Source organism: Pseudoliparis swirei, chromosome 18, assembly GCF_029220125.1.
Source record: "Pseudoliparis swirei isolate HS2019 ecotype Mariana Trench chromosome 18, NWPU_hadal_v1, whole genome shotgun sequence".
Taxonomy (NCBI): Eukaryota; Metazoa; Chordata; class Actinopteri; order Perciformes; family Liparidae; genus Pseudoliparis; species Pseudoliparis swirei.
This window is the reverse complement of record NC_079405.1, coordinates 20,438,180-20,463,747: the sequence shown is the minus strand read 5'-3', so window position 1 is coordinate 20,463,747 and position 25,568 is coordinate 20,438,180. Positions and strand designations below refer to the sequence as shown.

The window sequence follows — 25,568 nt, the reverse complement described above, 5'->3', positions numbered from 1 at the left end:
TTTTTCTTCAACTTTCTTATTGGGCGCTGTGTCTTATTACTCTTTAAGCCTCTGTCTAATTAAGTCTATTCTGTGCTTTTCAAAGTCAAAACATCAGCTGTGAAAAGGGCCTAATACCTAATATTTTCCTTGTCTCAGTAAATTCTGCTGTTATTCTGCTATTGTAGTTTTGTTTTGTTTTTCTAGAAAGCAGTCACTGGTGTGTTTGTTGACTCTCTGACATTTGACAGCATTTTTTAGGCTTTTGGTTTTGTCTCTGTTTGCTGCTACTACCGAGAACGTCATGCTTACCCGGGGCAAAACGACCCTTGATACCAATGTCTATTTTCTTTTTACATATATATTGAATATCAATATAATATGTAGACAAGAAGTGTGATCGAGTATACACATCTGTAAGAAGCGCATATGACTTTGATTTACTTGTGTTTACTCTGGGCTTCTTACCTCATGTCAGAAACAGGTGTTACTTCAATCTACTTATCTATGGTAATTAACATCCATGGCAAGTTTAAAAGAAGGAACAACAAATCCTAACATTCTCTTTATTCATTCTGAGGGTGAAAAACGTGTTTTAAAAGTGTTTCAGAAAACAGTTAAATCAAATGGAAAAATTGTAAACTGTTTAACGATGTGTAAAAATGGTCTTCAGACAAGTAAAATAAAAATGTCATGGTAGTAAAATAAATTATGTCAAAGCTATAGGGTTTGGTGAGAAACTGGCAAGAGTTTGCTGGATTTTTTTTCAATGATCCAAGAGAAAAACCCAGTGTTGCCAACCCTTTTCCAACAAAATTAAAGAAAGAAAGTCACTACATATAGAGAGAAAGTGGCTGAGTTGGCAACACTGACAGCCCATCTCTTCAAGCCTCCTTCAGAAGCCACTCCCCTTACATAAGCATTTAGAACATGATCAACAAAAACCTGTTTGTGGGCCTCACTTTCACTGTCACTGTGACAATAAAAAATATTGATTTAGAGTTTTTAGCTGCTACTTGACTGCAGGTCTTCATTGGGCTAAATGTAGAGAGAAGAGGTGGATCCTGAAATAAGCTCACACCAAAGGTACCAAAAAAAACTCAGAAGACATTTAAATACTCACAGTCACAAATTAATTTTTGCAGATTAGTCAGCATTATTCAGTCATATTTTCTTTTAAATAAACCCGACACATATCTCATTCGGCTAAGGAGTGGACTTTATGTCCGCTGTACTTGGCTATGTCAGAATATCTACCTGACTTCAGGTAGATATTCTGTAAAATATGTGTGGTTTACCAAAAAATTAAACGGATGAGTAAAATGTTTTGGTGCTGATTTACAAATAGTTTTTATCCTGAAAGGTGCACTGTGGGATGATATTCGTGAGTACTGAACAACTAGGAACACTTTGACACACAGAAGAGTTTCAAAAGCAACATCCACTGCTTGAGAGGGCATCTTCAGCCCGAGAGGTCGGCCTGAAGCTGCCTGTTCCTGCGCACTTCAGCGGCGTGGACTTCCTGTAAAATAAAGTGATGAACTGTCACATTTACATGATTCAAACTGAAACGTAATGACTGATATGTGGCTTATGTGGAACATGAAACTTAAGAGGCAAAGCATTTTTTTCAGGCAGAATATTGGAAACACAGCTGTTGAGATATTGAAATTCCCCAGCAACATAATCCAACCTGCTTTGCATCCATTGCAATCCATAAAGCATCTGCTTTTATTTGGTATTTTTTGTATTTAGAGATGTGATTTCTGTTACAGCCTGACATGGAGTGTTAAAGAGAATTCACCGCAGTAAACAACCAGCCACAGAACACAAGAGAGGTTGGATCAGAGTTCAATTCACGTACACAACACACAGATTACAAATAAATCGAGTTGGGCAAAGCAGCGACAAATTCTCTTACCACAACTCTCAAACAAATATAAAAACCTAGTATTTATAACGTAAATATAACTCAGCCCACTGTCCTATCTCATATTTCTCGTCACTCACTTCCATCACGTTGTTGGAAGGCTTGTAAAGGAATGTGATTTTTTTCTGAGATGAAGACCAACCGGACCATTTCTCATGGGTATAAATCATGAAACCAAGGACGCAAGGAGTAGACCATGAAAACATACAGGATGACGCATGTTAACCTCATCCTGACCGGGAGTTTTTTGTTCTTAACGTCAAGGAGAGTTCAAGTCTTCGGGTCAATTCAGGGTCAATACCTAATAAGGCTGTGAGGAAAGGTATAAAGTATGGGCAAAAAGAAGAGACGAGGTCCTTGTTTTGGGCCTGCTCATAGATACGGATGGTTAAATATTGACTTTTTAAATCTCCGTAGGGCCTACTTTGGCACGACACTTTGCTCATTAGCTCGAGGATTGACTTAATTGATGAGTGTTTAGAACGAGATAACTGTTCAACCTTTTTTACTCTTGTGTTGAAGAAATATCCACTGAACACAACCGGTGAACACAAGATTGAATTAAATTCAATTCAGTTAATTTGTAGAGCCCAATTTCACAAATTACAAATTTGTCTCGGAGTGCTTTACAATCTGTACACATAGACATCCCTGACCTTTGACCTCACATCGGATCAGGAAAAACTCCCAAATAACCCTTCACGGGGAAAAAAGGGAAGAAACCTTCAGGAGAGCAACAGAGGAGGATCCCTCTCCAGCATGGACAGGTGCAATAGATGTCATGTGTACAGAAGGAGAGGTCGTCTTCATTAAACATCTGGCTTTTCGTCTTCATTAAACTTATCTTCTCAGGCTGACTATGCTCGGTATATTATGGGGTCGCTCTCTGTTCACATGATAATTAACCTTTACTTGTATAGTGCTTTTCTAGTCTTCTGACCACTCAAAACTCCTTCACACTACATGACATCATTCACCCATTCAGACCCATTCATACACTAATGGGAGGAGCCACCTGTCCATCAGGCTGAACTAACATTCAAATGAGCAATTTGGGGATTAAGTGTCTTGCCCAAGGACACATCGAAATGGGCTAGTGGAGCCGGGGATCGAACCTCCGATCCTCTGATTGAAAGACGACCCTGCTCACAACTGAGCCAAAGTCGGCCACGTGATCGTAACTCACAACTACATGTCCTTGAATATGCTTTTAATAAACCCAGTTTGTGTCCGGGACACATATGTGTTGTATATGACTTCACAATTTGTACTTAAGCATAAGATATAAAACCTTTAGATATAAAACATTTTCTTTCCACAGGTGCTTTTAATGCATGTGAGATTTGTTCCTGAGTTGATGGTGGTTGATTACAAATTTCCATTTTAAGGTCTGCACTATATATCTCCAACGGCATACAGCACCTGCTCTCATCCACTGCCTTTGTTTTTGTTGTCATAAAATCATTAACGCTAGTATATAACCAGGAATATGCTATATTCTATGGCGGCTTTGAAGCTACACCAGTCGGAACATTTAACCCCATTTCCCTCTGGACAAATAAAACCACTAATATCAAGGAACATCTGATTTTCTTTTAATCCGCTCCCGCTCTAATCAGCAACGATGGAAACATGACACCCAGGTGCTGTGTGTGATTTCATTTTGGTTAAAAACCTACGATTATATGCTCTCCACCATTTAAACTCGGACAGAAACAAGACGTAACTTTGAAAGAGTGAGTGAATAACGAAAGGATATAAAAGTAAAAGCCGTAAAAATGCACATTGTTTCCTAACCCTGCATGTTGATAACACCCAATGTGACACAGAAGCAAAAACGAAAGTCATTTTCGTCTACTGGCAACATATAAAAACATAAATGGCAATGGAGGGGAGTTTTCTGTGTTTAAGAAACATAATATATGTGCACATTTTGTTGGAAAAGGGACTCAGTTAGATCAATGGTGCTCATTTAAAAATGTAATTCAAAAAACATTTTCACTAATCTATTGTAGTCAGGGTGATTTTGTAATTGATGTGTTTTTTTCCCTGACTTCCTAAACGTTTGAGATTTCAACGCCTTGTCTTTAAATATCTGATGCATTACATGAGGAGCGAACAAGAATGGGCCATTGAGGACAAAGTCAGTGGAGGAGACACTGACATGTAGAAACTGGAACAGACAGAAAAGCTCCCGCATGTGAACGGTTCACATAATGTGGAAGGAGAACAGCCACTGACTATGGGGCAATTGGAGGTGGCGCTATAGTTTGTTGCCCCACTAGTTGATATGTGCGTGATTTAAAACAAATTGCATTAATAAAAGGGTTAACTGCACAACAAAATTGAATGACTTGATATTATGAACACTGTGGCAGCTGTCTCTAATTTGGCCTCGGCTGCTGGTGATTGGCAATCAGTCAGCAGCCGAGGCCGCCCTCATAAAAGCTCCCAGTTGAGGGTGGAACAGGGAGAAGTGAGCAGAGGCGCAGGTTTTGCGGTCTGCTGTGTGTGTGTGAATAAAATGTCGTTCAACGAAACCTCTTGGTGCCTGGCTGATCCTTGGAGCCTTTGGGGGAAACCCACAGGTGGTGGCCCGGAAGCTGCTACAAACACCAACTTATACAGTCAAAATGGGGATTGTGTCCAATTACTGCTGCTGCAATTATTGAGGGTTACATTATTTTTCATGCGAACAGTCACAAATGACCACAGAATGGAGAGACTTGCTTTCTGACGCAGCCGTTGTTTGAGAGCATTGAGGTGGGCCTCGCGGTTCTCCTGGTTGACCTCCATCTTTTGGGTGAGCTTCTCCTCCGTCTTCTTGCTAAAGACGTTGTTCTCCTCGCGCGCCTTGTGGAGAACCTCCTGCTCGTGCTCCCTCTTCTCCGCCAGCTGCTTCAGCAACAGGTCCTCCTGGGACTACAGCAGCGTAGGAGATACAGATTAAAGAGAGCAGGGTCACCAATAGGATGCAGGGGGTTATGGAAATGGCAGTTGGGATTGGCAGGGATTCATGAACACCAAACAAACAGAGGAATGCATGTCTGTTTTGTGAAAGTAAAATGTATGTGTGTTTCTAAATGTATAAATGTAAACTCATATTCATAATCTGGTGTAAGCCTGTATCATTGCCATATATTAATCAACTCCTCGAGGTAGCCTCAACTTTGGAAATGTGCAGGCGAAGAAAATGTTACTCTTTGTAGAAACTGCGTTATCATTGAAATGCATACGGAAAACAGAATGCTGAGTCGGGAGGGAATGACAAAAGGAAACTGTCAGGTCGCGATCAGTGGCGCGTCCACAGATGCGGGTACAGAGGAAGTCAGTACATTAAGCACACAAAGGGCTGCAATATACGACAAACTGAGGATCCTCAGTACAGTTAACACACACAGTTCCTACAATTCAACTCTGAAATGGTCCTCCTATCATCTGAACTTTTGTCTCATCTGGAGAGTGTGTATGTGTGTGTCAATCACCAATAACCAAACAAGCATAGAATACATTATAGAACATCTGAAAATATCCTTCTGATGCAACACACTATAAAAAAAATATTTTACACTGCATGACAAAAAAACTGCAGTCATTAAACCACTCTTAAAAAAGGCGAGATTTGATAGGTCTCTGTAAAAGAGTCAATCGGAAAGCTGCAGCTCGAGTCCTCACTAATACCAGGAAAGTGGATCACATCACTCCAGTTCTGAGGACTTTGCACTGGCTTGTTCTCCAACAAAGAATTTACTTTACAATCCTGCTGCTACTTTATAAAGCACTGAATGGTTTAGGGCCTAAATACATTTCAATTCAATTCAATTAAATTCAGTTTCTTTGTATAGCCCATTTTCACAAATTATAAATTTGTCTCAGAGGGCTTTACAATCTGTACATATAGACATCCCTGTCCCAGAACCTCACATCGGATCAGGAAAAACGCCCAAACAACCCTTCAAAACCATCATTTGTGATCTGCTGCTACCTATGACCTATCCTGACCCCTTAGGAAAGTAGATCCCATCTGGGTCTACTTTCAGTTCCAAGAGTCAGAACTAAACATGGAGAAGCAGCGTTCAGTTTTTCTGCTTCACATAGCTGGAACAACTTTCCGGAAAGCTGAAGGTCTGCTGAGACCCTCAGCTCCTTTAAATCCAGATTGAAGACGTTTCGGTTCGCTTTTTCCTTTAATTGAACATTCATTTTGTTGCTTTTTGACTGTTTTAAATGTTTCAATGAATGTTCTTAATTGTTTTAAAATCTGGTTTTCTTTAGCATTATTTTGTTGTGCATTTAATGGTTTTATGTGAAGCACTTTGGAGTTGAAATGTGCTATAGAAAATAAACTTACTGTGTGTGTGTGTGTGGTCAAACTGATTTATGACGGGGTGTGAATCATTGAAAGTCGGTTGGGGAAGGAGACGGGAAACTTGGTTTTCTTGTAATCTGTGTTGTTGTGGGTGTTCGTTACTGAGGTCCTGTCAATTAGGTCCTGTAGTGTCTCACAATAAGATAGCAGAAAGTTATGAAGTCAGCATTTAGATACCAGGTTATAATCAGTAAACTAGAACGACATGAATAATCTACAGAAAAGTGAAGTAACCTTGAAAGTTGTCAATCATGCAATACAATCAAGAAGACGTTTACTGCCCTGTAGCACAACATAACCATGATACATGCAGACGTTGACTTGATGACACATATTTCTAAAATCCCTTCATGGCTCATGCTGTTTTGAAATAACAACTTGCCAACCACAGATGTTTCAACACCGTCTCCCTTTGAATCCCTCTTATCTGCTCAATGCGTCACTTTATTACCTCCACCACGAGAATGCGTAATCCGTCGCACAGGGTTGTGTGAGTCCATGTGTGCATCACTTTGTCTATCCTTCTGTCTCCAGCTCGCACATTACTGGACCCATCAGCCTTTTACTTTGTGGTGCTCATTCATAGATCTATTGTTGAGAACCTTTCGTAGTTGCAGTGATCTACACTTTTTGAAAGCATATTTTATTGACGCAATATTTTATTGGCACACTATTTTATTACGGCAATATTTTATTGACGCAATATTTTAACAACGGTTTTACAGTCGTTGACTGCTGACTTAGAGACTGCAAATAACTGCTCCAGTTTTGATTTTCCTTTGTACCCTTCAATCAAACATTACAGCAGTGATGATCTTTTCTCGTTACTCTTTGGTATGGACAAGGCAATGGCGCAAATATCGACAGTGCCACCAGTGCAGTTGCACAGAGGCCAAGAAGCTGTTAGGGGCCAAAATGTCACCGTCATAAACTGTGTTCTAACAGCAAGTGAGCGACCAACTATAACATCAGACGCTGTTGTGAGAGAAGAAGATGCACTTTGTTGGGGCAAAACATTGTACTTCACCTATATTCTTATTACTACTACTACTATTCATGCTATTCTTTTTTTAGTTCTGGTATTTACAACAACATTGCATGTTCTGTGTAAATGTTCTCACATAATGTCAGCTAACATGTATCTACATGGCCTAATGAAGCTAGTGTAAGTTAGATCAGGAAGACTATACACGTTCCATCCTGTAGTTTATTTCTCCATACATCTGCTATTAACTCTTATCAGGTATGCACACTCATTATTTTCACTGCTGCTGTCGTGAGCCCAGAGGGTGGGACCACCCTGAGCTCCAACGATGAGACGGACAAAGATTAAACCGAGTGACGTCTCCATCTATATTATCTAATCACGCTGGCTCTTAAAGATATAAAGAGTCATGTTCTCCTGGAGAACGCCAGTCTGTTATTGAACGATGCTTTGAGCTGACTTCATCCAGGCGAGTGCTGCACGTTAAATGTTTTGTGTCTTTGGACTTTTGTTCTACCACACTTAATTAAATCCACTTTGTTTTGAATTTTACTTTGCCGTCCTGGTCATCTTTTCCCAACCTTCGACATCTTGCTGTCATTGATCGGGGCTGTCAATCATGACATCAGCTGTTCTGATCAGATGGTCTTCTCTATCCAAAAGCACAGAGACACAATTGCATTGTTAGCCTATCATCTAACCAACATTCACACACATTCACATCTTGCGGGAGCTATATAGGGTGAAGTGTCTTGCCCAAGGACACATTTACACAGACTAGCGGAACTCGGGATTGAAACGCTTATCCTCTGATTGAAGGATGACCCTGCTCTACCACATCATGGGACTCCTCTGGTTATATAGAAGTCTATTAAAAATGAATGACTACTTCTCTTTTGGTTTAAGTAAACATTTTAAACATGTTTATGGTCTCAATCACTAGTTTTAAGTCTTCATCAAAACAGCATGATGTTCATTTAGATGATGGCCCATTAAGCCTCAAATAGACCATAAAGCAGGGTATGGTTCGGGGCAGTGCTACCGGGATTGAAAGGTCTCTATCACAGCAACGTATCCTTACACAATGATTCATATATCTTACAAAATGTTTGCAATTTTTGAGTGTTTTTCTACAAAAGTCCAACTATGTGTCAGTTTCCACTCGTTGGATGCAGTCTTTTCAAAATAAAGTTCTATCTTTGCAGGAAATTACTCAGTTATGTTAAGATAAAGATAGCAAATTACTAGCATTATATTTGTTGGTATGTCTGTATGCACAAGCTTGTGCTCTGGTTTAGGGCGAGGTCCAAAAAAGAAATTCCATCTGGGTCAATCATAATTGTGCTGCGCTGTAAACAGGTTTTATTTTTACAATGACATGATATGTTCAGCATCACTCAAGGATTAAGCTATACTTAGTTAGATCTGTTTTTTATTTGATGTTTGGTTGAATAACTATTGTCCGACACACGCTATTATCTGTGTCAAACCGGTTATTTCGACACACCCTTGTGCCAGGTATTTTTCAAACCCTCTTTCTATTGTTTCTTTATTTGTACCTGCTAGGACACATATTGTAATACCCTAAACTTGTTTTACATTGACATCCAAGAATCAGTCTGCTGGGATCTCGCAGTGGAAAACTGGGGAAGCTTGGAGATAAAATACAGCAGGTGTTTGTCCCTTTAGAGCAGAATTAAAGTTGTTGCACATACACATCTCATGGTTGATCAGTAACCTTGCTATTCACTAATCATTCAGCATACCTGTTCAGTAGAACTGCCATTCAAAGGAGCTGCACTACAAGTGAAAGAAAGAAATGTACACTTTTATTGATCCCTGTGGGGAAATTCCTCTCTGTATTTGAACTATCCTTCGTTATTAAGGAGCAGTCGGCTACAATGAAGCACCTGGGGAGCCAGAGTCTTGCTCAAGGACACTTAGACATGCAACTAATGGGGAGAGCGGGGATCGAACCGGGTACCTTATGGTTACGGTACGACCACTCTCCCCAAGAGCTTTACAAACGCGTCTTAAAGCCCCATTATGGAGTTTTTCCCTTTTAGCGTCCCCTTCAGTTTTGGAGGTATTTAACGTTTACTTCAGTGTCGTCAATACCCAGTTACGATAGATGCAGCCTCGCATACACTTGTATTGATGACCAGACGAAGTCAGAAACCAAGAAATGATGTCAACCGATAAGGTAAGAAAATTCAAAGATTTTACATCAATGTGACTGCATAGTTTTATTCATTGTGATATCGGAGATGAATGCTAACATAACCAAAAGAATGACAACATTTAGTTTAGATGAAATACCGATCGCGTTTTCAGCCTATATACGTTGTTTTCTAAATGTTTGAATGTGGAGTACGTGTGATCGAATACAATATTGTTGACAACACCAAAAAGCTACATATTCATAATTTATATTGGAACGTGTAATTCATTACAAGAGACTTCGCTTGCTTCGCCCTTATACTGTAGCTGCGAGCGTGGACTGGCACTATATGACATTGCGTAATCACTGCCAGAAAGCAGGTCGAAGTACATCCGCCCCGGATCGGGCGGCCCCAGAATCCTACATAGCGGAGTTATTTCCCCACAGACCCCCGATGGCAATAGCGGAGGCGCAAATCGCCATATTAAAAGTCAATGTAGCGGCACCATTTTTTTCAAGCTGTTATTTTAAGGTACCATTGTTGCATAATGTTACTTTAAGTATTGAGAGAGACGGAAGCTATTTCCCAACACCCAACATTCATCCTCTGTCATCAGGGCGTGCAGTCAAAGGGCAATACAACCGTACAACAACAATCAGCAGACTAACATTCTTTAAATACTTGGTGAGAAGTTGTGGAGCTTTGGTATCCACAGTGAACATGTTGCGTTTGGACTCTCAGTGCCAAGGTAACACAATTGCACAATAGGCTCTGAAGGCAACTGCAAACATTTACTTTCCAAAAACTGTGAACCTACTGCGAATGTATAGCCTCATGGTGCCTCAAGGTGACGGCTGAGCTGGGGGTTCGCAGCTTGCCGTGCTAACGACGCTAACAGTGGAAACCAGAGGTGGATCCCCCGACTGACAGCGTTGTCACCTGTAACCGCCGGCCGTATGAGATCAAAGCACAACGGAGGCCGCTCTGAAGGCGTGCTCACTCGCACTAACAAAGGAAGGAGGCCTGGATTACAACACATACAGAGAGAGCGTGACTTCAGTAAATAGAAAATGGACCTGTACTTGTAGAGCGTGTTCTAGTCTTCCAACCACTCAAAGCATATTAACATGACGTGACATCATTCACCAATTCACAGCCATTCATACACTGATGGGAGGGGCTAAGGTTCCACCTGCACCTCAGCAGTAACTAACATTTAAACACCGAAGGCACAGCTACGGGAGAAATGTTGGGTTCTTGCCCAAGGACACATCAACATGGAGCCGGGAATCGAACTGCCGATTCGCTCATTGAAGGACGACCCTCAACCATCACTGAGCCATAGTCGCCCACACAGACAGTAGACATTACAATTGCGTGCAATCGTGCTTGGCAACAACTATCAGCCATGTGAAGATGTAGAGGAGTAGCTCTGCCGGGCTATGAGCGCTGCCTATGAGGGTTTCACAGGAAATATGGCCGAACCAGATTTGATTTCTACAGATTAAAATAAGATTATTATTTTATTTTTATTTTTTATATCTGATTTTAATATATTCCTATATTTAGTATAGTTGTGGTATTTACTTTAATCACTTTTTAAAACGTTGCAAATTTTTCAATTCAGTTTATTTTGTATAGCCCCAAATCACAAATTATTGAATTTAACAGGAGTTTAAAAAAATGTGTAAATACCAAAGTAAGAGCATCATTGTTGAATATCCAGGCTATTAGTAGGGTGGGAAAATAATGTACAGAAATCATCAACTGAAAATGTAAAGAGTTAGCTTACTGCAACTCAATGCAGATGAAATCACCAAGAGGATCAACGGTGACACAAGGCCATGCTGCTTACCTTCCTCCTTTTCTCAGCAGCCTCCAGCCTCCGCTGGAGCTCCTCCAGGGACACCTCCCTCCTTGGGGGGGAAGGCAGCGGCTGAGTCTGGCTTTTGTCCCCGCACTGGTCAGGATCCTTCAGGATAACCTCAAACGACTGGCCGGATGCTCGCTTGTTCAAGCCCTTCACCTCCAGGTCTGACACATTAACAGTAAAACAAGAGCAAGAGAGCTATTTATCAGGTGCATGCTCTTCCTGTCTTTAGTTCTTTTTGATCGCTTACATGCTCTTTAATAAATTAGAGGGCCGGGTGATACATATCTGGACTGTGTCTCATCACGAGCTGCATCTCATTCCAAAAAAAGCCATTTTCTTAAGTGTTCTCACATGGAACTAACTGCTAACACAAGTCTGTGGACTTTATATTTGTATATTTGAATACATGTATAATATTCTTGTATTCTTGTCTTTTGCTCTTTCACTGCATTCTATAGGTATGGCCTGATTTACAGGTCTTCTTTCACTGTTAGTATTAGCTAGTTCTAACAACCACAAACTCAATCAGAAGGTCGTCCTATTTGTCCCTGACCTTGGCAGACTTTTCGTGGCTTATCTACAATGAGTTGTCCTTTTTAACCGTCCCTCTCTGCTGAACTTCATGGATCACTTGATATTAATGTTTTGAGAGCCGCTAAACTGGCAGGCAGACAAATAGACAGACAGAGACAACAACAAAAAACAGGCAACCAGGTATGCAGAGAGACAGACAAACAGACTGACTGACCTCCATACTCATAGAGGCTGTTGGGATTTGGCTGTGTGTAGAAGCAGGAGCATATCAGAGACAGCATGGACATCTCCTTGATCTTGTCTGTGTAGGCTATTACATAGAGATAAAAGATCAAAAATGTTAGACACGAAACACTATAAAACTCTATCAACTTCGTGGGACAGAATCAAACTTGGGTTACTTCGGTGAGGAATTTGGTTGGCTGTAATTGTAATATAATACAACACAGGAAAAAAACAAGAAAGTGTTGAAATTGCTGCCTTTAAACAAGACAAAATCCTTGTTGTGCAAGGAGAAAACAAGTCCCTGGCCTGGTTTGCACAGATTTCACATTACTTTATCTTTCATCGTCCTTGAACCTCTCGGGTACTAACTGGCCCCTCTTTTATCCCATGCAGCATCTTAAATTCAAACAATAATACACAATGAAGTGTCATACTAAACATAAACAACAAGCAAAAGTTAGCCCACACTGGTGTTTTGTATTTATTATTGGCTTATTACCCCTCAGGAATGTGTGGGTGAGATAGATTTGATTTGGATTTTATTTAATCTCTTTTAGTTTTGTTGCACCTGCTAGAGTGGGTTGAATTCAATTTGTATCATACTTGGTTCATGAGGGCTGGTGAGCGCACATGAACATAAACCAGGGCATAGATATCCAAAAGGAAGCACGTGTTGTGAGCGTTGTGGTGTGATGGAAAATAAATGTTTTGCTGTGCTTCTGTTATGATGTTATGATGTTTTCACACCTGTTGAGGTGCCGCTTCATATCACGTCTCTCTTCTTGCGTATGATGCACGACTTAGTTCCTGCCACCAGCCACAATAAATTGCACCAGAGCCTGCTCTTGTTCTTGCAACTGCCCCCCCCCCCTTTGTACCACATGACATGTCTGCTTCCGCAATTTTTGAGGAAGTGCACCAGAGGTTTGGCATTTCATTTTTGTCTGACTTCGTTTATGAGACTCACACTTCTTGCTCCTCCATTTTTTTATTTTGAGTTATGATGATGACTGTTATGAGGTGAGTGTTATGTTTTTAGGAAGTAAGAGCCCCCCGCCTTTGCTCTTTGCCTTGTGTTTAAATGTGTATTCCATTTGACCTTTTCAGCAGAAAATAATAAAACCAACACACTTTAAGTTCTGTTCCCACCACAGTGGTCAGTCAGCCCCAGTCTCAGATACAAATACTGTGCACACTTCACTCACCATCAGAAAGCTGTCTGGCATGTCTGAGCATACAGATGTACACTTTAAATGAGAAAGCTCTACACAATGTGCAAGTAAAAACATTCATGTACACGTGAGACGAAGTGGTTTGCATGTCAGCTTTCCCTACCGGTTTTTCCACATAGCCTGTTTAACCCTTGTGTTGCCTTCGGGTCAATTTGACCCGATTCAATGTTTCACCCTCCTGTTACCTTTATATTTACTAACATATTTTACCCTTGAGGTCAATATGACCCCAGCTATTAAAATCTCCAGAAAATTATTAGAATTAATATTGTTTTCCAAGTTTAAGTGTGAGGTACTTTATGTTTGTTTGTTGACTCCCGAAAGAACACCGACATTAAACATTGAATCGGGTCAAATTGACCCGAAGGCGACAGGAGGGTTAAATATTGAATCGGGTCAAAATGACCCGAAGGCAACACAAGGGTTAAGAGCTGTCTCTCTTTCCAGATAGCATGCCTTATTTATTGTGTCCTTGATACTCCTTAACAAAGGAAACTCTGTTGAAGTAGAAACCACGGAACCTCGTGACAGCTGTGTGTGTGTGTGCAGCGTGTTCAGATGTTATTGGCTAATTCAGTGCTGAAGTGAGGTCAAATCTTTACTCTTCACTCATCCTATATGTACTCCCACAATACAAGCTTTTTGCTCCAGTCAATCCTGAAATAAATATGTTTGGATACAAGTTGTATCTCCGTGTCAGACTTGTTTTTTAGACAATGACCAACTATGTTCCAATATAACTAAACAATAGTGCATACTGGAATGGAAAGAGCTTAAGCGGTGAAGATGTGACTGAAAAGACAACACAGTCTCAGACGGGAAAAATGCATAAACAAAGTAAAACATAGGGTGGAAAAGTTCCGTCATAACAAGTGTTACATAACAAACATCCGCACATCATATCTGTGTACTGCCTTTCTTTTCAGCAGCCGCCTCTAGTTAGTTGATTCAGGATCATGTTAGCATTACTGTTGTTATGGCAGGAGCTAACTGGCTACGTTTGATAGCAGTCATTGAGCTTGCTAGCTCATGGTAGCGGGGACATTATTGACTGAAAGGGGAGAGGCAGTGACAACACCACGGTCATGAAAAGCTATATTAGGGGGAAAAGCCAATGAATGAAAAACCAAACAGGCATTTTGAAAAAAAGGATTACATTTTTTTATTATGTCATATCGATAAATAACAAATGATATCTGATCAACTTGTGTTATGAAATGGAGTTTAAAAAATGTACGTTGAGTTTCAATTCCACCCAAAATTATTATTTCATTTATATATTCATTTATATAATACAATTTAGGGTTTCACACAGGCCATCTCCTTTTTGAGAGTTTCGTTCTGCCAACTTGAATGGCAAGTCACAAGCTTGGCTTCAGGCAGTAGTGGAACCAGAGTGACAGGTCCGCCTCCCCAACTTTATGTTCTGCATGGCAACAGTTTCATATTTCAGCTTCATGGTTGACAAATTGTCCTCGGAGTAAAGGAGACAATGAGAAAGTGTTCTAGCCATTAGTGAGGTATTTAAATGTAATGTACAGACAGATACATCCCACGATACTGCTGCCCATTATTAATAGTTTTATTTATAAATGAAGCTGAGCAGAAGCATCTCTCTCTGCCAAAACATCGACAAACACTCTCCACAATTCTAAATGTCTTGCTCTGCCATTCAGCCTATCTGCCTATCGGGAAATCATTTCTTCCCCTGTACCTGTTCCTCTATTGAACTGAACAACCAAACTCAGAGATCAGTTAGCTACGAGACTAGCTGACGTTCCGGTCATGACCAAATGTAGTTCATCAGGTTCATTACCTTCGCATTGAAAATGCGGAAGGTTATGTTTTGATCGCCGTGTATTTATTTATTTGTATGCGTGTTATTCGCGTAACAAAAAAAGTTGTAAACCGAATCGCATGAAATTTGGTGGGATGATTGGTTATTATCCGGGGACCATTTGATTAGATTTTGGGATTGATCGGGTCAAAGGTCAAGGTCAAGGTCATGAAAAGGTCAACATCTTCTTGAATCGCATGAAATTTGGTGGGATGATTGGTTATTATCCGGGGACCATTTGATTAGACTTTGGGATCGATCGGGTCAAAGGTCAAGGTCATGAAAAGGTCAAAATCTTCTTTTTACCATAGCACGGTCAATTTTTATCCAATTGGCATGCAACTAATGCCAACATGTTCATAATTCAATGCCCAATCTTGTGATATGCGAAGGTATGCGCTCTACCGAGTGCCCGTTCTAGTTCTTCAATGGATTACTCCCTTTGTGAGCTCAGTGGCTATGGCTTGATAGCAGTGCGCTGTCTCCCTCCTTGTGTTTCTGCATCAAGGACACAGTGCACGAGGCGAACAAGAGTTCAGCATCTAAATCATCACATACACATACAGTAAATAGAGCGGGGCCTGCGGTCTCAGACATGTCCAGAGGCTCCGGACTTACTGTTTAATGGTCTTGCTTATGACCTGGAGCATGTGAATACTGATTCTCTTATCAGGTATATTAATGACTTAGCTTTACATGGAGACATTCCCTCATTTGACAATTCCTATTTCTGTACATCCAGACAGGTTAAATTATTCTCGGAACCCGGTGACCTTCAGAATTGAGGTTAGTTACAGACTTGTGACTGCATTTCTGTGTATCATGTGTCTTGTTGTTACTCATTTCACCTTGAACTCATACTCCTTTCAAATAGGCAAATCAGACTAGTACTTAGTCATACATCTGATCTGATATCATCACACGTGACCTTTGTCATGTATTTAGATAGTCAAATTGATAGCGGCTACTTCCCCCTGCTATTAGGACACAATCAAAGTAACATAAACCAAGCACAAAGTGGAACCATCAGTTTTGATGTCTGTGACAGGGGTCTTTTTATTCCGTGACTGAAATGCATTTCTTGAAAAGTTTATATTTTTTAGGAAGATTCTTATTTATTAACATGTATTTCACAATCACTTTCAAGTCACTGAGCACAGGGACTCAATATGGGAGTTAAAAAAAAGAAGAATATATATAAATATATATATAATATATATATATATATATTAGGGCAACACATCTGAGAAAAGGTTCGATGAAGTTATACAAGTGTTTAATGTTGTAACGCCACATTGTAAAGCATGCTCATTATCTTGTTCTGTACAGAATCCATTGCATTAATTTATCAAACGTTTTGTTGTCTACAGGGCAGCGGCACATTAAAAAACATGTCCTTGACATTATTAGAAGCAGCAGCCGCAATCATGGCATAAGGTCCAACCTGTTTACTGTTAACTGCCAAGAAGGAAGAACCCCCGGCTACGCTAGCCCATGTCGATGTGCCCTTGGTCCAAATGTGGCTGTGTCGTCAGTGAATGAATGATTAGTTTGAGTCTTGATGGGCAGTGTGAATGATGTATTATGTAAATGGTAAATGGACCTGAACTCGTATAGTGCTGTTCTAGTCTTTCGACCAATCAAAGCATTTTTACATATACACATTGACATGGGCTAGCAGAGCCGGGGAATCGAATTGCCGATTGAAGGAGGACCCTGCTCACCACTGAGCCACCGTCGCCCTTGTGATACTTGTTTAGCTCAGATTGCTTATGATGCGTTGCTTGCATAGATGCTATGGTGTCCCAGTTTGATAACACGGTTTAGATCTGTTGTGTTTTTAGTGACGCAATAACGGTTTGTTTGGCATGTAAATTGAGGGTGTTAGGGACAAGGTCCTGAAGCGCCCCTTTATAACCAATGGTGGCTCCCAACCACACAGGGTTCCTCCTCCAACGGTGTCTCCTTTGAGTGGGTCCATCCTGGAGTTCTTTGAGTCCTCCTATACCTATTGCACACTGTGGTGGCTGGGTGTAGTTAGGATCAGCTGTGGAGGTGTGTGGGGGAGTGGCTTAGGGAACAGGTGCCGGGAATAGACCTAATTGGCCTCAGATGTGGTGAATCAGGTTGATTGTCTCTCTGTTATATGAGCTGCAAGGGAGATGGAGGGAGGAGACCGGCAGAGCAGAGCTACAAATAAAGTACATTGCCAAATGTTACACTACGTGTCTTCATTCCTTGGTGGTGGTGGGGAAATCCCAGGGAGAGTAACAAGACCTGTTAGACAGACACACACACGCACACACATACATCTGTGGATATATGGCTGTCTTCTTAGCCTGATTAAACGATACAGAGGTGGCCAGTGTATTGAGTTATCCTGGCCTGTCTTGTGCGCACACCTTTTCACTGTTAACGATACCATTACTGCTTTTATTCATATACGTATTATATCCACTGCTGTTCTTATTATTATGAGTTGTATTTTCGCATTCATTGTTCAGCTTACTTCTCTCATTATATCAATCATCTATATCAGAGCACATGTCAGGTTAAAAAGGTCTGGATAACTCGAAATTCTCTCTCTTCCACATGAGGCCTAGGTTTATTTGTAATCTGCTGATAGTTTAGCTTCAGGTCCACAGAAAGCAGAGAACATGCTGTTCTGTGAGTGTAATCACAGAATAGCACAACTCGGAACTGGCTGATTTAAAACAGTGAATTTCGTTTTGAGACATGGTGATTGTTTTCCAGTGTGGTGGGCCAATAATTAATGTTTTTCATTACAGTACAGTCATATTAATTAGTTTAAAGCATTAAAGTGTAATTTTAGAAATGGATCAAGTATTTCTTATCGTTTTTTAGAGATCCTTGTCCTCAAGTGACCCATCAAGAGAGTTGTCCTTGTCCCTCTATGCACCTGCACCATGACTGCAAAACAAGCAGTCCCACATGAATACTTCCTCCTGTGTGTCTAGGTGTGTGTGTGTGTGTGTATGTGTGTGTGTGTGTGTGTGTGGGGGGGGGTGGTTAAGATGCAAAATATGTTGCAATGTGTGCAAATAAGCCTCACAGCCCCAGTGTGCATTTCCACGGTGACATAAAGGCAGTGTAAAGTGAATACAATTTTAACAGGTCACAATTTCTATATAATAGCTAGGGTCCATGAAGAGGACTCCAGAGGGTCCCCAATAAGTAATTACTTTAATTTAATTCAAATTTAATAAAGCTCCCGAACTAAATGAAAATATGCCGGTTATTATCTCATTTTGTCCAGCCCACTTACATAAACGAGGATAAGCTAGATAATACTTCACAGTAAAAGAAGACATAACACAAATGAACGTTGATCCAGTTTACTCATGCCACATTGGATGTTGAAACACGCCCTCTGCTGTTCAGAGAGGCAGGTGCCAATCGGTTGGAACAGTTCATTTACTTGTTGTGTATTGTACTTCACACTGTCTGTGTCATAGAATTGATTGCTTAGGTTTTACTGGCATGACAGGAAGAGAGAGTGGGATGCGTGCATTCACCACAAGGTCATCTATTATTGAGATGCTCATCAGGATGGAGCCATTAGTCCTTTTCAGCGTCCCAACCACGTGGTTCCCTATGCGGGCCCACAGGCCCTATATGTCCACAGACACACAGCACCATGATCCGTATCAAATGATGTCTCCAAATCGGCTGCAGCCAGCATTTGTTTCTGCCCACAAAGTTTCTGCACGTAGTTTGGGTGAAGCAGCCACAGCACACCACTAAATACTTTATTGTATTAATACAAGCCAAACAGTACAAACAGTAATCTGCTCCATTAAAATCCAACTGAAGACAAAGCTACTTAGTTTGTATAGCCAATTAAAAGAAGATGGTACATAAAAAAAGTTTATAGTATGCATCAACATACTGTTCTTTATTATTCAAACAGGTCGGGGCGACCTTGTGATTGACAGGTTGCTACCACAATGTTGTCCGGTGCTGGAGTTGTCCCTGTCTCGTCTAACAACTTGTTTGTCTTATGTTCTGTTGTATTTAGCTCTACCCTCTCGTGTCACTTCTGGTTAAAAAAAAAACAAGATGCAAAATTGCGTCCACAATACACCAATGGGTGACATCATGTTGACTAAACGTCCACTTCTTACATAGCCTACAGTCTTACAACACACACAGAGGGAGAGTGACTTTGGCCTCTGCTCAGTTTGACATTACTTCATTATACCTTGATTTTTGTTTGCTGATTTATTCGTGTTATGAATTTTGCATTGAGTAATCTTTAAACTCTATTTATTTTTGTCACTTTTTATGTAAACAACCAAGAGCAACATCTATGTCTTCCTGAGGAAACTTTCTAAAAACATGCACTGTTATCTCCATATTTAATGAATAATTGAGTCACCCGCCCCTCCCTCTGACTGCTTCGCCCCGTCTTCGAGTGGCTGTTCAGAACAGCTTTAAACACTGGTGCCTCCTAACGTGGTTGAATTCTCCACTGTAGCAATAATGCACTAATACAGTTGTGGCTAAACACAATAGTTAGAAATATAAAAATGATAATTCATATTCCTTCATTTGACCCAGACAGGCACTTCAGCCAGAGAGCTAAGGAGTAGCACCGTGAGCCAATTTAGTCTTATGCGTACAGCCATATGAGCACCAGAGAATCAAACATAATGCATCCATTTATTCATCTGCTTCCTACTCTTCTTATTAAGGGAATACATTGAAGACAGCTACAGAGTATATTGCTAAAGGTAGGTGTTCACACTCCCCCGGAGTCTGAAGTAGGGCAGTGAGCTCTGTTACTCCACTGAATCCTCAAAATGGCTGGCTTCTACACCACACCGTAGTATTATGGTATTGTAATCATCTAATGTGTTTATTGCTGTGAGCTGCCGGCATAACATGAAATCAACTGTGAGCACCTGCCACTTCCTCCCTTTTCTATGGAGGCAGTGGCTGTGTGTGCGTGTGTTTTTGTGTGTGTGTGTGTGTGTGTGCGCGCATCAAAGAGGTTCACGAGGTGTGTTCACAAAGAGACAAGAAGCAGGGCGTTGACAAGCTCACGAGCCAGAGAGCATGCAGTGCTTCATTTATTATTCAGGGGTTTGGTGCAAAGGGAAAGACTCCAAATTCAAAGAAAACAATGTTTTGCCTGCTGCTCTGGAGACATCTTTGAAACTACTTTCAACATAGCACTCAATATGGTGAATATTGGCATCGGCCCACTCAGGGCTAACATTTAAAAAAGTTGAAAGAGTCTGTGTAATCAAGAGTATGAGTAAGTGTGGACATACAATGATGATGAAGGATGGTGCAGGGAGGTAGTGATGGAAATGACTATTCAGATGGCATGACCTCCCATCAATCTCTCATATCAAATACAAGGAAGCACGTGGGAGCACAATGATCATTGTTATGATATGAAGCAGGACACCCACAACTGAATAACCGTCTCATGTGGAAGTCATTTTAAAGGCTGACGTTGGTAAAATCACTCAGCTTCATGATTGATCCTTTTGTAGACGTGGTACTATGTCAACTTTAGTAAAATAACAAATGAGTAAAGATGTTGACCTGTAACAATGACCTCCTAACGTTTTCCAGTTATCCAAACATCTTCTAAGACACCTGCTTACCAATGAGAAGTTAGAAATAGCAGCTGTGAGCATTTTAAAAAGCCTCCAGATAAAATGATCAGTCATTAGAAACACAGCATACTGATCTGTAACTGTGTGTATCAATGGACACTGTTGGAGAGATACACTCATAGGAATAGAAAAGAAGTAGAACGGACATTACCATTCAAATTAACGTAGCAGGATGGTCACAGCGGGAGTTAATGAGTAAGACAATGTAATTACTTCATGCTTTATCCACACACTCTTCAGGCTATCGCCAAATGAGTGACAACTTTGTTCGGCTCATTTTATGTTACCAAACATATGTATAGGATAAATGGATGTAAACTGTCCTATACACTTTGGCCTAGACTGAAATATCTCATATGCTATTTAATGCATTTAATTCAGGTTACAAATATATTGATGCTTAGCACAGTGTTTGAACCTCAAATATGAACCACTATTCAGTATTTAGGTATTTGTTCTTAATGCACTTCTTTTAAATTGCATTTGAATGTTTTTTATGCCGTGTTCTTTTCTAATTTATGTCTCAATGCATTATGTAAAGCAGGGGTGCTCAATACGTCGATCGCGATCTACCAGTCGATCGCGGCGTAGTAGTCTATGGTAGATCGCATGCCATAAAAAAAAATTGGCCCGCCCCCCTGACATTTTCTCTATACCACGTCTTTGTTCTTTTATTAAACTAAACAGCCGTCTGTTATTGATCGTATCTAACCAGCAGCATGTCATTTCTGTCTCTACGTGTCGCGTTAACACTTCTCGGCTCTCCGTCATCGGGACGGAGCAAAAAAAAAGTCCAATGTGAACCCATTCGCATCAGTATTTGACGCTCAGAGCAATCTATTGTTTAAAAGGCCAGTGTTTAGGATCTGACGACATATTGATGAGGTTGCAGATTGCAACCAACTGAAACTTCTTCCTTGTGGCAAGTGGGAGAAGACAGAAACGGCCCTATCTGGGCACGGTTTGATTTGTCCAATCTGGACTACTGTCGAAACATGGCGGTGCGACATGTCGGGTCCTATTCATGTCCTATGAAGGGCTCAATCTTAGCTAACGAAAACACTATTCATATTTTCAGCTGATTACACACAAAACACTGGACCTTTAAGAAACAATCACATGACTTTTACCCAGGTCCTGTTCTGTGTTGTTTTTAGTGTTGTTATGTCTCTCTGCCGTACTTAATAAAACTTTATAAGCACATTCCAATCTCTGTAACGTTGTTCATTCTGTACACACAACATCTATTGCTTCTGTCCATCCAGGGAGCGGGAACTTCCTCTTTTTCTCTCCTGAAGGTTTCTTCCCTATTTCCCCCTATTTTTTTCTTTTTTTCTTGGGGGAGTTTTTCCTGATCCGATGTGAGGTCCCAGGACAGGGATGTCGTATGTGTACAGATTGTAAAGCCCTCTAAGGTAAATTTGTAATTTGTGATTTGTGATTATATAAAAAAAATGAATTCAATTCAATTCAAATCAGTTTATTTTGTATAGCCCATTATTGAATTGAATTGAATAGAATGGCTTCTGCCCAAGCAGTACAATATGATGACGAGTAGAGAGGGCATCATGTCGTTTATTTTTATGACAATGTTTTTGTGTTATTGTTTTATTAGATATTTCCTTTGGTAGTTTGTCGAGACCAAAAACAGAGTGAATATTGGACTAGCGTCAGGTGAAAACAAAATGTATGCTAACATTGCTCTGTAAATGCTGGTAAATGAGCAACTATTTTCTAACAAGTCATATCAAATTATGGTGAACTGTTAATGTTCACGACTTGTGGCTGATAATTATTTAAGTTTAAGGTTTAAGTGTATTTATTGTCCAGTAAAGATCCTCATCATTTACTGAATGGATTGACACAAGGGTTTGTAAACAATATATCTTCAGTAATGCTCTGACTTTTCTAATATTTTCCAAAAACCTAAATTTGTCCAATAGTCTACATTGTTTTCTCAGGGACACTCCCGTCTGCTTCCTCTGCATGTTTAGTACTAATAAACAAATATACGCATGCTAACGTGCCAAACTAAGCTGATGAACATTATACCTGCTTAACACCGCCCCATTAGCATTGTCATCGTCAACCTGCTTCCCGTTTTGATGTTAGCATTTAGCTCGAAGCACCACTGTGTAGAGTAGACTCACAAGTCTTGTTTTATTATTATCATGATATTTGTAAAAGAAAGTGATCATACACATGTGTCTCTCTGACAAGAGATACATTTGCTGCGCTTACGTTGATTATAGAAGGCTTTTGAATTAGTTGATGCTACTTTCTTGTCAATGGCAGGGCCACGGAGGCAGGAGGCATCGCAAATTATATGTATTACTTTAAAGTCTGGATTCTACAAGAACATCTGATTTTATGGCTTAAACATATGATGAACTTTTCTTTTTTAACAGAAGTACTAAATATAGCAACACATCAATATTGATAATGTGATGGTTATTCCAGTATCCATTTTGTCCTCCTTTACTTGCAGTATACATTCACAAGAGTGGTCTAGGTCTCTCATTACCAATCTCAGTGTGAATCTGTGTTCAGTTTCTTTTCTTTTCTTGATCCTCATCAGGGAGCTGGTCAGCTGTGGTGACATTACTGCTAATGACTGACCAATAACAAGCTGTTTCTGGAAGAATCTGGCTGCGCCCACATGTCCGTGTGGGACATGGGGAGGGTCTCTCATCTCCATCAGAACCCGACTACAATGAGAAAACCCCAGTTGCCATGACAATTACACAGATAAACATAGATCCTCTTCACCGTCTGCATCATCAAATGGATTTAAAACAATGCCGCCCCCCCAGCATTCCACACACAATTTCAACTATAAACAATCAGCATGGCGTGGAGCGTGTCGTCTTACCTGATACTGTGCTGGTCATTGTTGCTGACGGTGGTGGAAGAGGAGAGAGACGGAGGATGCCGCTGGGTGGAGGCAAGGGGAAAATGTGAAGGATTCAGAGAGAGAGAATGAAGAAGAGGAGTAGGAGGAGGAAGAGAGAGAGAGAGAGAGGATGGGCTGGGCGTGTGTGTACCATGTATGGTGCAGTGCACAAGTCTATTTTGAACAACGCAGTCAGGGGGACGTTCTTTTTTAAAGCATCTTCTATACAGTATCCAACATTAACAGTGATTTAAAGATACACGAACACAAACTCATATAGTTGTATTTTTCGGTTTAGTTTATTTTGTTCTCAACAGCAGCAGGCAGCTGGGTGAGACAATAGACAGACATTCTGACTGAGATCCTGGCACGGTGGATGGCTGCTGTAAATGAAAGGAGAAGTGAACGTTGATGTTTGTCTCAATGTTACTAGTGTACATCAGGAAAACAACTTCCGGGGTTATTTTAACCCAAACGACAATCTTCTACGTAGTTGTGTTGCCTAAACCTAACTTCCTGTGAAGAAGGAAGTTCATTTAGGAAAAAAACGTATACATGGAAACGTAAACATAGGAAAACGCACATGAAAGAATGGGAGCCAGAGCCTTTAGTTATCAAGCTCCTCTTTTATGGAACCAGCTTCCAATTTCAGTCCGGGAGGCAGACACAGTCACCTCGTTTAAGAGTAGACTTAAGACCTTCCTCTTTGACAGAGCTTATAGTTAGGGCTGAATCAGGTTTGCCCTGGTCCAGCCCCTTGATATGCTGCTATAGGCTTATAGCTGCCGGGGGACGTTTTAGGATGCACTGAGTACCTATCTCCTCTTTTTTCTCTCCTTAAGGATGAATTTTCATCTCTCAATCACACGTTACTAACTCTGCTTTCTCCCGGAAGTCCTTTTGACTTTACGTCTCATGGGGTCATCGGACCCTATGAGACGGCATAGATCTATCTGCCTGATGGATCGTCTGGGTCGTGGAATTCCTGCTCATGACTACGCCACTGTCCTGTTGAGACTCCGCCCTCCTCCTCCCCACCGCCATCTGCCTGATGGATCGTGGAGGTCTCCATCGTGGAATATGCCTACTATGAACTATTCATACACTCTGTCATATTCATTGAATGTATTTTAACTCTAAATCTGTCCTTCTGTACACATTACATCTATTGCATCTGTCCATCCTAGGAGAGGGATCCTCCTCTGTTGCTCTCCTCCAGGTTTCTTCCCTTTTTTTCCCCCTGAAGGGTTATTTGGGAGTTTTTCCTGGTCCGATGTGAGGTTTTGGGGCAGGGATGTCTATGTGTACAGATTGTAAAGCACTCCGAGACAAATTTGTAATTTGTGAAATTGGGCTATACAAATAAACTGAATTGAATTGAATTGAATTCCAACTGTATGAGCATACGTTGCTCTTACACGGCGAAGGCAACGCCAGTGTCGCTGTCGGTCAAGGTGGAGAGGCTTTCACAGGAGGGGGAAGAGGCAGATATAGCAGGGTTTAGTTGTTATGGAAATTAACAGGAACCTAGGATTGTGTATGTTGAAGTATCACAGGACCACATGGGATTTTCTTGGAGTATCATTACATTACATTACATTACATGTCATTTAGCAGACGCTTTTATCCAAAGCGACTTACAATAAGTGCATCAACCTAGAGTACAAACCAAGAACAACAAGAATACAGAAAGTAACATTTCCTTAACATCGTCGAACTACAAAAGTACCATAATAAGAGCTATTTAAGTGCCACTGAAGTGCTAATCTGTGTTTTAATCCAGATATAGTCGGAAAAGGTGTGTTTTCAGTTTACGGCGGAAGGTGTAGAAACTTTCTGCTGTCCTGATGTCAGTGGGGAGCTCATTCCACCACTGAGGAGCCAGGACAGCAAACAGT

At 40.7% G+C, this 25,568-nt stretch overlaps 1 protein-coding gene across 1 annotated transcript; it reads right to left on the bottom strand.

The window, feature by feature from the left end:
- Positions 1-531: 531 nt before the first annotated feature.
- Positions 532-23,696, bottom strand: stmn3 (stathmin-like 3). Its single transcript, XM_056437545.1, has 5 exons — positions 23,650-23,696; positions 12,047-12,142; positions 11,281-11,459; positions 4,640-4,831; positions 532-1,501 (listed from the first exon to the last, which is right to left on the bottom strand). Exons 1-5 carry the CDS (start codon positions 23,666-23,668, stop codon positions 1,442-1,444), a joined length of 546 nt encoding a protein of 181 aa, XP_056293520.1. The 5' UTR covers positions 23,669-23,696; the 3' UTR covers positions 532-1,441.
- Positions 23,697-25,568: the final 1,872 nt, after the last annotated feature.

Coding starts and splice junctions, on each gene's coding strand:
- stmn3 (XM_056437545.1), bottom strand. Junction 4,832..11,280: donor CTGCTGAGAAAAGGAGGAAG/GTAAGCAGCATG, acceptor ACGCTGCTGTAG/TCCCAGGAGGACCTGTTGCT. Junction 1,502..4,639: donor AACAACGGCTGCGTCAGAAA/GCAAGTCTCTCC, acceptor TTTATTTTACAG/GAAGTCCACGCCGCTGAAGT.